Source organism: Anthonomus grandis, chromosome 4 (genome assembly GCF_022605725.1).
Source record: "Anthonomus grandis grandis chromosome 4, icAntGran1.3, whole genome shotgun sequence".
Taxonomy (NCBI): domain Eukaryota; kingdom Metazoa; phylum Arthropoda; class Insecta; order Coleoptera; family Curculionidae; genus Anthonomus; species Anthonomus grandis.
In genome coordinates this window covers 8400400-8416405 of record NC_065549.1, presented here as the reverse complement: position 1 = coordinate 8416405, position 16006 = coordinate 8400400, and the positions used below count along the sequence as shown (strand labels likewise).

The following is a 16006-nucleotide window of genomic DNA, read 5'->3' as shown; positions in this document are numbered from 1 at the left end:
TAATCATAAAATTTCAGAAAAAAAAGCATTTTTCGAGTATGTTTTTTTTTATAAGAAGAAAGAAAGAAAGAAAGAAAATGTGCTATATTACGTAAGAATAATCTTGTGTACAAGCATCCTACAAGCTAAAAAAAAACAAAACAAAAATACAATTTCAAAAATTGATAAAACAATGAACAAAATTAAACACAAGAAGATAAAACTTTTTGAACATACTTGAATTAAAGATAACTAAATAAAACAATCAATTACTAAATAAAGGTAAACTTGTTGACAAAACTAGAGAAGAAAAAAAGAAAAAAAAAACTTTCCAACATGTCCAAGGTTAAAACCTATCATTCAAAAAGTCATCCAGGTTATAATATGCCTAGGCCAATAAAAGCGTTTTTAATTCTCTTTTAAATTTCTTAACATCCGATATATGTCTAATATATAGAGGAACATGATTGTAAATTTTTTTACTTCTGTAAATTAATGAGTTTTTGGTAAGGGAAGACGTAGGAATAGGTAGGGGAACATCATTTACACGACGAGTCAAATGGCCAGTGTCAGAGGGAGTTTGGGAATTTTGTGAATAAGAGCTGATTCTAAGATAAAGAGTGAAAAAAGAATTAGGATTTTTTCAGAAATGAAGAGGGGTTTGCAAGAATCTCTTAACTTAGCAGAACACAAGTATCTAACTGCTTTTTTTTACCATACCGAATATGAGATTCAATAAGTGAAAAGTACACTGAACGTGCAACCACCCCTCCCAGCTCTTGTTTTGCCATTTTTACTGCAAAACATCCAGAAGATAATTTCCCAGCTAAATGTAAAATATGATCTTCAAACCGAAGGCGACCATCAATAATTCCTAGGAACTTGCAGCATTCTTTATTCTGCAAGAGGGAATTTTTGTCAAAAATCAGACCCTAAACATCGCACTTAAACCCCATAATAGACGTCTTTCTTACATTAAACACGAGCCTGTTGGAAGCACACCACCCTGATAAAATCTGAAGGTCTTCAAGGATACAAGTCTTAATATAATCAGAATTTTTATGGCTCCATAGTATGGTGGTATCATCAGCAAACTGAACCACCTTGCCCTGCAGTTTCAATGAACTCAAGTCATCCACATACAGTAAAAATAACAGTGGTCCCAACACTGAACCCTGGGGAACACCGCATTTTAGGGATTTAGAAGCAGACAAACGCCTAGACACTGTAACCTTCTGAGTACGATTTAATAGATAGGACTCAAGCCATCGCAACGCTACGCCCCTAAAACTATATTTATCGAGCTTAGATAACAGTATTCCATGATCCACACAGTCAAATGCTTTGGATAGATCACAAAACACTGCCGCCGATGACTTTCCAGAATTCAAGGATACTTAGACGCTCTCCAAAAAGCTAAAAATAGCATCATGAGTCCCTTTACCGGCTTGAAATCCAAACTGATTTGCAGACAAAATGCCATTATGATGTAAAAAGGACAAAATTCTGCTTTTTGCAAGTTTTTCAACTATCTTAGAGAGGGTAGACAAAATAGAAATGGGACGGAAATTACGTCTTAGGCTGATCCAAATCTCCACCCTTATGAAGAGGGATAACCACTGCTTCTTTTAAACATGAAGGAAAAATGCCAATATGTAAAGAATTGTTTATGGCAGAAACTAAAGCATTTAAGGCTGAATCAGGCAAAAAGAGTAACAACCTCGAAGATATTCCATCAGCTCCAGATGATTTATGGTTTTTTAGGCGTTTGATTTCATTTTTTACTTCGGTAAGATCGACAGGATGAAAGAAAAATGAATGCTCAACCGAACACTTGTTGAAGATAGTGTAAGGGATCAATGTTACTACGAATGCCCTTGAGCAAGATATCACAATAATAGTCGTTTAAAATGTCAAGTCTTAACTCCGGTTCAGATACTTTTCTATGGCAATGTCTAAAATCATTAGTAATCGACCAACACTCTATTTGCCTATTTGATGACATATTTAAGCGATCCCTATAATAATTAGATTTTGCTGCTTTAATTATCTTTCTGTACAGACTACGGTATTTCTGATAATATATAAGGATATTTTCATTTGTGGTATATTTGCACAATTTAGTCAAAAAACGGAGCACAATTTATTAAAAAAATATTTTGTAAAAAATTAATAAATTTTCATTCAGAAAAAATATATTGTTGAACCATTTTACAAAATTTCAATCTAAAAAATGTTTATTTTACATTTTTTTATGATGATTCAGCATATGTAAATAAATTAGAAAATAAGATAAATTATATTAAAAAATATTAATATAAATGAAAAACTACTTTTTTTACACTTTGCATTTGTTGCATCAAACAAATTTTTTCGAGTACTTGCCAATTTTTTTATTAAATAAAAAATATTTTTTGTATATTTTATATTTTTTTACATTTGATATATGATATATTTTTTGAGCATTCGCATTAATTGATTAAATTAAAAAAAGTTTTGCCTATATTTCACATTTTTTTCCTTAATATTGTTTGAATGATTTATTTGGTTTAGTTTTAATTTTTATTTGATAATTTTTTTTTGTTTTGTTTATGTTCATACTTTGTTAATGACTCAACTAGACGTAAATTAATTGGAAAATTAAAAAAAGGAAAGAGTAAAGTCGGAAGAAAAAAAAGTAATTTTGGGAATTATTTTACATTTTTTTTTTAAAAGAATTAGGATAATAAGGATAATAATAGGATAGGATAATAATAAGAATTATTTTTTGCAATATTCGGTAAAATATAATATTTCTCGAGAATTTTGCATTCTTCATTTAAAAATTCACATTAATTGATGAACTGAAAATAAATATTTTCTTTAGGACCTGCATGTTTTATAATTAAATAAAATATTGTTTGTATATTTAACATTTAGAAAAAATGTAACAAAATATAATGTTGGAGCATTTTATAAATATATATTGATACATTTTTATATATATTTTTATAGATATATTTGGTTTAGTTTTAATTTTTATTTGATGACTTATTTAGAGTCTAATGATTGAATGAAAAAGTAAAGAAATTAGTAAATCAGGTAAAAATTAAATTAAAAAAATTTTTTGCTTCATAATTCAACCAAAAACAGTAAAAAGTATATTTAGAATATTTCCCCCTTTTTTTTAATTCAGAGAAAATACAAAAAAAAAATATTATCTGCTTAAATAAACAGATAATTATTATAAATAAATATTCATGTTCGAACATGGACCTAGTATGCATCAATTTCAAGTTCAATTTAGGTATAAAATAATACTTTTAAAATAATTAGTAAATTAGGCAGATCATATATCTTAACAATACTTATGAAAGCCGGGCTAAAATTGAATAAAAAAAACTATAGTATTATAGTATATTTTAGTCATACTTTCCTATATCTATCTCTAGCGGTTTTCAAAAAAAATAATTTTACGTGTTTTTTGCTAAAAACTAAGGGATAAATAGTTGTTTATTTCCTAAAAAGCTGAAATTCTTACATTACTTTAAGAGACCATCTTAATTAACTTTTTATAGGCTGATTTAACCAGCATTGTACAGGGTCGTCAAAAATTAAATTAACATTTTTTATTTAATAAAATGACGAAAAGTATTTTTTTTTTAAATAGAACACCTTATACTTTATTTTATATTCTAATGGACAATTGAAAGACCTTTGATTTAAAATAACATATTCCTATACCTAAGTAGCCAAATTTTAGAAATAACTAGTTATTTTCATGAAATTTGATAATCTTAAACATTTTTATTTTGTAAATTACTTTTACTTTTTTTTGTAAATATTTTAGATCGATAGAGCATTGTCTATTAACATGATTACCAATTTTTTGGAAAAATGCTACGTGTCATTTTTGATACTGCTGATTAATTTTAAGCTGTTTAGTATTGTTCAGGTATGTTAATTTTGAAAATTAAAAAAAACATCTTTTACGCAATTTTAGCAAAGAAAAATTTAAAAATATTTTTATGAAATATTCAGTAAATTATACAGTTTTTTAATAGTTTTACAAAATTTATTTACATGAATTAATATACAAGAAATATTTTGACTTGATTGAAATAAGTTTAATTTTTTTCATTTAGATAAAATATATTATTGGGTCATTTTCTAATTTTAATTTAAGAATTTTTGTTGCATAGATTTATTTGGATTAGTTTTTATTTCACGAAATGCCTATTTTTACTATTATGTTTATTTCGTATTATGTATCTTATAATTTAACAAAATTCAAATAAATTGAAAATAGGGTAAAGTTTATACTAAAAAAATATTCGAGCAATTCGCTTTTTATTTGACAGGTCGAAAAAAAATTATAGCTATTTTTGGTGTATTTTGCAATTTTTTTCAGTTTAAGAATTTTGGTTTTAAAAATGTATAAAAACATATTTTTTTAGCATTTTGCTTTTTTTTTTAAATTTTAGAAAATAAAAATAAAATAATATAGTTTCGATATATCATGAACCTAATTTTTAGAACATTAGGTAAATTATACATTTTTTAATGATTTTGCAAATTTTATTATAATATTCACATAAATTATAAAAAATTAATAAATAATAGGTTGCTTTAGCTTAGAGTTATACATAAAAAGAGCTGTATTTTAAAATACCTTTTTTTTCATACTCTCTCTTTAAATGATTTTTTTAAATATACTTAAACTAGTACAATTTTTAATAAAATGACATAAATTCTTAAAGGCCATTGAGAATTTTCTTATAATATAAATAGAATGACTGTAAAAGTTTAGATTAGGGTTAAACAGTACCTTCAATTGATATTAACAAATATATATATATATATATATTTGGAATATTTAAAATTTGTTTCTTTAATTCAGAAAAAAATATTTTTTAAGCATTTTGCATTTTTTTATTTCATTAAAAGAAAAAAATATTTTTTAAGTGCATCAGTAATCTGTAATTTTTTGAAAAATAATAAATAATTTATTTTTTTATTATAATTAAAAAAAAAATCTGAAAAAATTTTTGCTAATTTTAAAATTAATCTTTAGTGAAATTTGTAATTACTACAATTCTTAAGTTGTAATTGAAAAATGCTAAACAAATTCCAATACAAAGGCAAATTATTAAAAACATTCAAAAAATCAAAATTTTACAAGAGACAAAAAAGTTTATGATGGAGGGATTATGGGCTAAATGGTACTATATTCACCGTTTTCTAGATAAATCTATTTTTAACCAGTCTAAGAGTAGACTTTTATTTATTTTTGCAATTTTCTTACTTAAGTACGACACTGGTTTCGGTACCACTAGACCGAATCAAAATTCTGAACATTTGCTCGCAAAGAAACAGAGCGCCCCATTTATAAACGTTTATCATGTTAATTTCGCGATGACCACTCGTTCAAACAATCATCTCTTTCTTCCTTGGGACATTACATAAAATTATTATATAAAATGCAATAAATTCATATACTTTGGGTGCACTTAACCCGTAAAGGAAACGCCTGTTAAGTACTCGAAAAGTTGTTGTTTCTAATGCACATTGCACCAGGGTGTTACTTTTCGAAAAGTTTTATTTCCTCACAAGGTGGTCTCGTTTTGTGTAAGGAACCCTTCAATGGATGTTATTTCTGAAAATAAATCGTCTGACATCGGATCTAAGTTGTTTTTCTAACAGCTGGCCGCAGATTGCGTTTAAAACGCGCGCGCCCAGGTACAACTCTCTCGTATAGAATAACCTATTTATAATTTTAAACAATTGAATTTTAAGTACAGAACTTGTTTATCCTATTGTCTTATTGGAATGCGTTTGACTGTTAAACGGGTGGCGTCCGTTTATTTTATATAATTTATTGGAATATCATTTTTGTTATCATAAAAACGTTATGTAATAGGAATATTGATCAAGTAGGTCATTTTATTCCACTCAGTTTTGTCACTTTTTTTTTTATATATTTTTAACTTTTTCGAATTTTTTTTTTAAATTAAGTAAATTTTGTTTCCATCTCATTCACATACAAGGAAAATAATAAAGGTCCTAGAATAGAGCCTTGTGGCACTCCAGTATTTAAAGGTATGTACATGGTTTGATTTTAAAATTGACAGTTGACTTTTAATTAGAATACAATGGAATCCATTAAAACGATAAGACTTTAATAAATTTAGTGAATTATTTGAAAAACCAAAATAGTGCACTTTTGCAAGCAATATCTTAGGACTAAGTGTATCAAATGCTTCATTAAAGTCTAGAAGACAAAGGCAAGTCGTTAGACAGTATCTTATCTTCATTCAATATCTACAAGACAAGTAGTTGTACTAAACTCTTTATGTAAACCAAGCTTATAACTTGGAATGATATTATGAGAATCATAAAATTCTATTATCTGATTATAAATGTCTTTTCAAAACCTTGGAAACAACCGGTAAAATACTAATATAGGCTTTCCATTGAAAGCTTCTTTGATTATAGTTTTTTTCCACAAATCAGGAAATGTATTCTCTAGAATACACTTATTACTGATATTTAAAAGCGGTTTTTTACAAAACGGTAAACATAAGATTAAATCTCTTGTAGAAAGTTTATCTTCTTCAGCAGAGTTGGTATTGATTAAACTCATTAGTTTTACTAGAGTTGATCCATCCATTAATCTAAAACTAAACTTATTATTATTAACGTTAGAGTTAGTATCATTCTGATAAAAATTAATGATGTCACTTGAACTGATACAGGTAAATTATTACAATGAGTATAAGAGTTATTAAGTAGGTATATTAGAGTCATTAAAATTAGTGCTATGTGCAATATTTAATTTTTTTATAGTATTCCAAAATCGTTATTCTGAATTTTTGATGAACTTTTAAAGTAAGCGAGAATTGCATGTTTAGTAAAATTTATTAAATTACAGCTCTAATTCATACAATTTTCCCTTTTATACTTTAAATATCTTTTATGAGCTTTATCCCCTAATTTAATAAGTAATTAACTGTCGATCCATAGAGTTTATAGCCTAGCCGGTAGATTTTTGAACTGCTATCCTATATATTTATTAATTAGATTTTTGATATTATAAGTATTGTTATAAAAATATCTATTTTAATATTATGCTATTTGCGTGATAAAACATTTTCCTTGGTAACTGAGAAGCATCTTGTTCTTGTTGAGTAAGACCATTTTATCTTTATGTAATGACCTATTGAAAGTAGAATATACCAAACAATGATCTGAAATTATATCAGAAATAGGTAGAGAGGCAATTTTCTAATACAAAATTCATTATTTGTAATTATTAAATCTAGCAGATTATAAGTAATATTATCCGTAAAAAATCAAGTCGACTTATTCACATGTTAGGATAAATGTATGAAGAAGCCTTAAAAAATGTGTTAGATGTGTGGAATGACTTGAAAAGTCAATGTTGAAATTACCAGCAAGATTAACCTTATCATAAAGAGGTACGGTTGTAGTACTTTTTTTTAATGTTCAAAAAAAATAAATTATAAAAATTATAAAATTTAGAGATTTAAAAATTATTAATGTTAGAATATTAGGGGCTTCATAGAATTCAATAGGTTACCGGCTAGTCCTAAATCCTGTGATAGCTTTAACGTGTGTAAAAGGCTCTTGAGAATATTTGTTCTAGAGATTTAGTATTTGTCTTTTTTATCTTTATTCTGTGTTATGAATTGTATATTCTGTGTTATATCATTATACGTTTTATTTTATAGGTTTAAATTACTTTATGTCATTTTAAGTTTAATTTATTATTTATTTTACCTTAATTTTATTGTGTGTTTGTGTTCTGATTTTATTAAATTTTAACTCATTTTATATTTTAAAATTTTATATCAAAACATGTTTTTCTTACCTTTTTTTATATTTCCAATCATATGTGAATGCATAATCTTAAATCTATTTATTTGCCAACAATACTCGTACCCTTATAAACCAGTACCATTATTGTAATATTATCCTTATTTTTTGGTTTTTAATTTTAGTTTATAAGTTTTTAATATTATATTAAATGCCATACTATGTATTTTATTTTTATGTAGCAGATTTTGCTTAATAAAGAAAGATTATTATAATTTGCCCAGCAACCTGCACCAACTGCCACTTTTACTTTTAAAAGATCCTCTTCATTTAAAAGAATTAAATAATGTCTATTGAATATAATTAAAAAGACATGGAGTAAAAAATTGAAATTTGACACGCAAATGTAACTTCTTAAACACTTTAATATTAGTCATTAAGAAAGTAGGGTTGCCATTTAAGAAAATAAACGATAACGTCATAATTCACATTTGAGAAACTCTGTAATTACATTCATTACATTCACATTAAAATGAAATACTAAAATACTAATCGACGTATCCGAGCATATTTCCGAAAAAAAGAAACAACTTTGATTTAGTGAATTTATGTCAAGTTGTGTATAATAAGAATACTTATCAAGTAAGTCATTTTACTCCAGTCAGATTTCTTATGCATTTTTGGATAAATCGGCAAATTTGACAAAAATACATAGCAATCATATTTTCTTAAAACCAAAATATCAAAAGAAAAGCACATTTTTCATGTTTTTTGACTATACTATGTTTCTCCCTTTAGACCCCATCATCAACTTTTTTTTATTGGAATGAGAAACATATGGCAATTCATATAAATTATCGGAATATAATTTTTGTTATCTTATACACATTATACAATCACAATATTGATGAAGTAGGTCATTTCAATGCGTCGGCTTCCTTATGGCATAAAATAGACATGAAATTTAAAAAAATATGTACAGGGTGGTCCAAGATCGAAACACCGTATGATAGGAATGTCGTAAATAAGAAGATCGGCTTAAGTTTACCGAGAGTAGCCCATAAAATGACTATATTGCCTACTTATAAGGTTTTCTCAATTTTTTTATTAGATAAATACAACTTTCCCATGAATAGATTAAAAATTAATTTTATAGTAAAATTTTTCATTATTTAATTTATTTTTTAATTTGAACCTTAACGTTTTCTGGTTGCTAGAGCAAAAAACTGCATAAAGAAGCAAGAAAAACTTATGGAATAAAGTGAATAACTTTATTAGAGCTGTAAGATTAGAATTTGTCAAAGAGCCTTCAACTTCATTTAATTAAAGATTCAAGGCTGCAAGGAATATCATGTGACCTGTCTACTAAGGTTATAGCTTCTATATTGTTCTAATTTTTAATGAAAATTTTGTTGAGTAGCCTTAAGTTCGTAGTGAGGTAAAGAATATTAAGTCACTATTAGGAAATATAGTAGATTTCTAAATTTCCTAATGGTTCCTATGTTCCTAGTGTGATTTGTTCAAGAACTTTCACTTCATTGTGGCCTAATATTGTGTAATTGAATATATTATTCTAACTGAACAAAGTTAAAAACCAAATACACCTAGTTATTTAGATCATTCTCCCGCAAGCTGTCTTTAATTTTATTTGTGATAGTGGGCCTGTACTTCATTAAAATATACTATTCCTATACCTCTAAGATTGCATCTATTGGGGTTAATTTCTCTTAGTTTTCCGTTTGTTTTAGTTCATAAAACACTTAGATAATCAACTATTTAAGAAGGTTTTTCATTACGAAAAACCTTATTTAGAACAATAACTTAAATAGCCCGTCATTAAAGAACTAATGTTACCTCATTGGAATTATTAGGTCTTCGAATTAAGAACTTTTAAATAACGTTAATGGGAATTTGAAATTTTTAAAAAGGTATAAGTAGATCCTAAATTTAATTCGATAATTTAAATTTGTATTGAGTAGCTTTGATTTCCAAGGACTTTTGGGTCAAAAACTAAAGGCTTCAGAGTAACCCTAGTTTCACAAATATGACAAAACTTTAAAAGCACAAATAAACCAGCGAATCCCATAAAGCTCTTATGAAAATTCGAATATTTTTACAATTGAATGTTTATTGCATGCATGACAATTTAGTTTTTAGTGACATACTGGCAACGCCCAAATATGCATCTGATCAGCATATAATGTGAGCATTAGCATAGAAAATGTGGCAAAAAAGTAACTTATTTAAGTCGATTTATAGATCGGGTATTTAATTAAGGAAAAATTGAAAAATATGGAAACGATCACTGTCCATTTAGTCTATTTTCAGAAAATGGCCATCCCACGCCAACTGCAAAGTCGCTCTGACATTGTATGAAACGTAAAGGATTGACGTGCTTTTCTGCAAATAAATTTTTTTTAATTATCGAATTAGGTTTTAAATATATTTTTTTAACTCAGTTGTCTCAAATTCTCCTTTTAAGGGGAATTTTTAGGATATTTCAAAAAATCTCTTTTATGATGCATTCTACCGATATTTTTAGTTAATTGTTCTGGTAATGAAACCTAAGTGTCTTTACTGAAAAACAACTAATACCGCCATTGACCAATATAATATATACTAAAAATATTTATAATTCAGTTAAGACGTACATAATAACCAGAAAACAAATGAAAATTAGGCACATTTATTACAACGATGCTATAGAAACTTTCGTAACGAGGCCATAACTTAAAAACAAATGAAACCGTGTAACTAGTTTTTTAGCTTATTAAAGTTTAACGGGCTCCTTTTAATATGGGAAGTAAACAGAGAAAATCGATGTTAAAAGAAATCAACAATTATCAGAATATTAGTTATATGAGGATGTTATCTTTTACACAGAAATAACGTTATCGGAATTTATTCCTAAAATTATATTGTAAGGTCATCTTAAAAGTTATAACCCTTCATATCCTGCATAAAATGCATATAATTATAGGATAATTTCCATATAAAATGTCACATAGTTAATTGGTCTTTAAATAAAATGAGTGTATAATATAATGACTGCATTTTTTGCTGCCAACTTAAAAAGAGTGAGTTCTTTATACTAAGAAGTTAAATACATAGATATAGATTATGTAAATAAATACTATCTTTAATGGAATAATAAGTCTAAGTTTTTATATAAAAAACAGTAGCTAATTAATAAACAATTTTTACATAGGAAACAAATAAGAAATGGGGGGCGAAGTTCGATTTAATTGCTCTTCTACGTAACCACCCCACTTATAACAGAATATCTGAATAAGCCACAAAAAAACACAAATATATAGTATTTTAGGAAAAATTAAGATTAACAAATATTGACAAAAAATATATTTAAAAAAAACTTATTTATTGGATTATCTATAAAGATTGTGTACCCAGCATTTGATCCGTTCTTTGATGCAGTATTAAGCCTCGTTTTCACGGTGATAGTTTTCGCGATAGTTGCTATCGTGATACTGACTGTCACATGAACTACCGCGAACTATCACCATGTACATAACCCGGTAGTAGCTATCATGCTGTCGCGATATTACTTTCGTACTGTCTCGCTTGCCTAGATAGTGCGGTGTAACTTTCATGATAAATTGTTGTTTGGTTAAAAATTGCACATGACACGTGATTTTTACGATAAATATTAAAAATAATTGTAAAAATTGCAAAGAAAGTTAGAATAAGCTGTAGGCAATTTGACAGAATCAATTTTTTGGACGAATATGAAAGGTTACCGTGTTTATGGAAAAAAAGCTTTCCCGATTTTAAAAACAGACCAAAGAGGGATCATGCTGAGGAAATTTTGCTGCCTTTATCAGGACTTTCTACATTAAGAAAATCAAAGCAGAAAATTAGGAGCATAAGATGTACATATAATAAGGAAGTGGCTAAAATAAAGAAGTCTATGGGAAGTGGAACGGGAGCCTGTAATGTATACAAACCAAAACTTGTATGGTTTTACGCAGCCTTTTATTTTTCCTTTACTTCTATATAAATAGCGAGAGAAAAAATATGATGTATTTTGGACTCTTTTCTCTATTCTACAATTCTGTACTGCCAATCGACTGCCCCCGTCTCTATAAAATAGTTAGCTTTTCTTTTTTGCCGAGCTTCAGGCAAATAGTTACGCTGCAATGTTGCACTTAAATCAAATAATTTGACTTTGCACTGCGCCAATTTCCAGGAATTTCTCCTCCTGTTTCATGATCCTTAAAATCTGCTGTAACTTTTGTATAATTTCCCACTTTTCATATCCAGTTTTGCAAAACACATGCAGCTTTCTTTAATTTTACTACTGTGTGAGGAGCAAGTGATATTGGGAATCTGAATACCCGAAAACGGGCTGAAATGATTCCAAACGCATTTTCTACTATACGTCTGGCCATACAGTGCCTACAAATGAACACTTTTTGGGCAACAGTTAATCGTTAAATATGGCTTGAGTGGAAATGTTTCATCTCCTAAGATCCGTCAGGTTGGTTCAATAAATCGTCGCCTTGCACACATAGGGGCGTATCTGAAATATTTGTATTTTACAGGAAAAGCATTTTAAGATGTTGGCTCAAGAGAAACTCTCGCTGTGAGAAAACGGTTTGGAATTTGCGGCTTAAATTGTGTGCTCATGTGGGCATCTATGATTAGAACAATTTGCTATTATGAAATTTTAGATGAGTTTTCCAGTTTTTCCAAAAATCAAAAAAAGATTGAGATACGCCTTTTTGTGTGCTGTAATCGAATTGTTTTAAAAAAGTTACGCCCTTAGCAAAATAACAACAACCCATGGTAATCAAACTTTGATTCAAAAAATTAAACATTTATTAAGTTTCAAATTAACTTAGTACTTCAAAGAAATGAAAAGTGGAAATCCTGACCTGGCCTTAAAAAAAAAAAAAATATTTTTAGGTCCTGATATTTTAGACATGTTATCTTTGGTCGTTCATTGTTAAGTTCTCCGAGGAAAAATGAATAATGTTTATCACAGTGAGACACTTTAAAAAAAATATTATCTGGACTTTCCTTTTCAACTTTAATTTCTAAGATTTCTGTATAGTTAATGGGGTTTCTGTCATCATCTTGGCGTATGCTTAAAACTCTTAAATCTTTTGATAAGCCTTTAAAATCTATGAAATCGGAATAATTCATTGGAATTACATTATAGGGATTTTTAGCCCTAGCTAGTCTAAAAATCGGAATCAACTGAGATGGAACAAATATGTTTCCTGAACGCGAAATGGCAGTTTGTTTGGAATTAAAATGTAACCAGAAAAAAAGTTACGATATTTTTTTCTTTGCTGACCACTAAACTATAATCGACCATGTATAAGTTTTAGCAGAAATTGTTATAAAATCAGTTAGTAACAATAACAGTAGTATACGATAATACATTCGAAAAATAACGACCAGGCGTTTCAAAAATATTAATAAAAAAACCATCTTCAATAAAAAATTATAAAACGTAATAAAAAATATAATCATATTTCAAGATTCCTGTATATGAAGTTTTGGTCTTATTTTTAGACAAAGATGCAGCTGGTAAAATATTGCGATGTAATTTCGGGACACCCTGTATATGGTGAATTTTATATTCTTTTATTCACACACCAAGTTTGAAAGTGTACCAATTTTTATATATTTTCATCAATTACTATGATTTTTTAAATTATTTATTATTTTATGAACATTTATGTTTTATGTTTGCAAAAAAAAATCTACACCTTGCAGGCAGAACTTATTTGGATGACTTTAAAATTTGATTTTAATTTCTGATCCCGTTCCTTCTACTCACCTTGAACTCCCGTGCTATCCACAGCCCGTTTCCTCACACTGGCCGTTACCATTTTTCGATATCCGCAATTAATTAAAAAAAAAAAAACCTCAAAACCCCGCACTTTTCACACCGTATCCATAATAATTCGAGAGCAGTTCAAACAATCCAGAAATTTTGGCATCGATTCGGTTTTTCATGGAAACCGCTTTAACAACAATAACCCTTTTTGCGTACGAACGTTATCGGCGGGTGATTTTTAACATCGTTAAGAATGTTTACGATAGTAGAGTCTTTGTTTATCGGACTTAAGAACGGGCGCAAAATATAAAAACAAAGATTATAGAGCGCGGCTCGGATTTATACTTTTAACGAGCGAACGTCGAAAGTCGAATGAGACGCGCGTCAGACTTACATAGATCAAAACTGAACTATTGGATGATGATCACGATGATGAAGACACGGGATTGAGATAAAAGATCTTTTTGAATTTTCTCTTTATCGAACTTAATGGGCGTCTCGAAAATTATTTAGGTAATTAATGGGGTTGATAACGTAATGAGTTTTCAGGTATTAGAGGGTTTGTTTATCCAAGTTGGGATTAAAATACTGGGTAGAGTAAAGTTTTCGTGGAATTTTGGATGAAATGGGTTAGTACATGGTCAATTGGATACAGTATATACAGATTTTTCTAAAAGGTTCAATCGTTTGAATCATGGTGTTTTACTTGAAAAGATTAATTCTTCCCTCAGACAAGCTAATAGTATTTCTAGAATCATATCTTATATGCTGATCAAATTTGGTGGTCAACGTTTGTTGCCAAGGATCTATAATTCTTAGTTTGTTGCTGTTTAATATATTTATTATTAATTATGTGGTTAATGGTAGTATGCTTTTATATACAGAGGATGCAAAGATTTTTATATGTGTAGAGCACATGGATGGATGCCATAGTTTTCAGGCAGCGGTTGATAAATTTGCTGGATAGTTTATCAACAATAGACTATTTTTATAGGTTAATAAGCGTAATGCTATGACATTTTCAATAAAAAAATAAAAGTCACTGTACTTCATGTAAACAGTCTTAGAGATCTTGGAATAGTGTTTGATAGCAAACTTTCTTTTGTACATTATACGCCAAGATTGGTTGGGCCAAGGAGGTGGGGTTGCAGTATATTGTAAAAGTGCTTTTGATTAACGTGTTTTGCTTCAGTAATCCATTGCATTTCTTGAGCATGTTTGGATTGAAATTAAAGTAAGTGGCAAAAAAATCCTTATTGGCAACTTATATCGCCCACCCAAAGGCGATTTAAACTTATTTTACTCTCATTTAGACACCATTTTAGTCGATTTTTATGTGCATAATTCTGTCTTTTTACTTGGCGATTTTAACATTAATGTTTTAGGTTTAAATAAAAGTTGTCTTATCTAAATAAAATTTAAGTGCGTACTCTTTGCCACAGTTATTTATTTTAATTGCTTAGTAACGATAGGCACCTTTAATTAATTTCTGGATATACATTTCAGGATAATAAGGTGATAATGGGAAAATATAAGAGGAAAACAAATTGTACGCTAAAATTTACACAAGAATTGCTAGACGAGGCGCGGCTTAGAATAGACCGGGGGGAAAGCAAGCGTTCAGTTGCTGCTGCCTTGGGTGTTAACGAGTGCTCTTTACGGAAACGATTGAGATTAGGGACTATTCCACAACCTTTGGGGCGTTTTAATTCAGTTTTTACTCTCGATCAGGAAAAAGAATTGGCGAATCATATTAAAGATCTGGATAACCGATTCTATGGATTGCGCATGAAAGACTTGAAGTCGCTTACATTCCAGTACGCCGAGCTAAACCAAATAAGGCACAGATTTAATCCAGAGAAAAAAATGGCGGGTAATCACTGGGTTAAAGATTTTGCTAAACGAAATTTGCTGTCTCTTAGAGCTCCCGAAAAAGTAAGTTTGGCTAGAGCAATTGGCAATAAGATTCAGTGCAACAGATTTTTTGAAAATTTAAGACAATGCTATGAAAAAACAAAAGCACTAGCTCACCGCATTTTTAATATGGATGAAACCGGGATGTCGACGGTCCCTAACAGAATGCCCAAAGTTTTTGCCCCCAGGGGCAAGAAAATAGTTTCAAGAGCTTTTTATAAGGTGCTTAGACATTTTCAAGACTACGTAAAATCATCAGAGGATGATCCTGTTGTTTTGACTCTTGACAACCACACATCTCATTGTACCCTTGAAGCAGTTGATTTTTGTCGGAATAACTGTATAGTTCTTCTATCGTTGTCGCCCCATGGGAGCCATAAAATGCAGCCCCTCGATAAATGCTTTTTTGGTCCATTGAAAACTGCATTCTCGAATGCAAGCTACAAATGGATGATTCAAAACCCTGGTAGACCAGTGAATCTGAAACAA

The 16006-nt window shown here is 28.8% G+C and overlaps 1 protein-coding gene across 1 annotated transcript in view; it reads right to left on the bottom strand.

The window, feature by feature from the left end:
- LOC126735300 (BDNF/NT-3 growth factors receptor-like) overlaps positions 1-13988 on the bottom strand; it is a 34460-nt gene extending 20472 nt beyond the window's left edge. Inside the window, exon 1 of the mRNA XM_050439246.1 lies at positions 13604-13988. Within this exon, the coding sequence (XP_050295203.1) occupies positions 13604-13655 (52 nt within the window). The 5' untranslated portion in view covers positions 13656-13988. The remainder of the gene's footprint in view (positions 1-13603) is intronic.
- Between the last annotated feature and the right edge of the window lie 2018 nt (positions 13989-16006).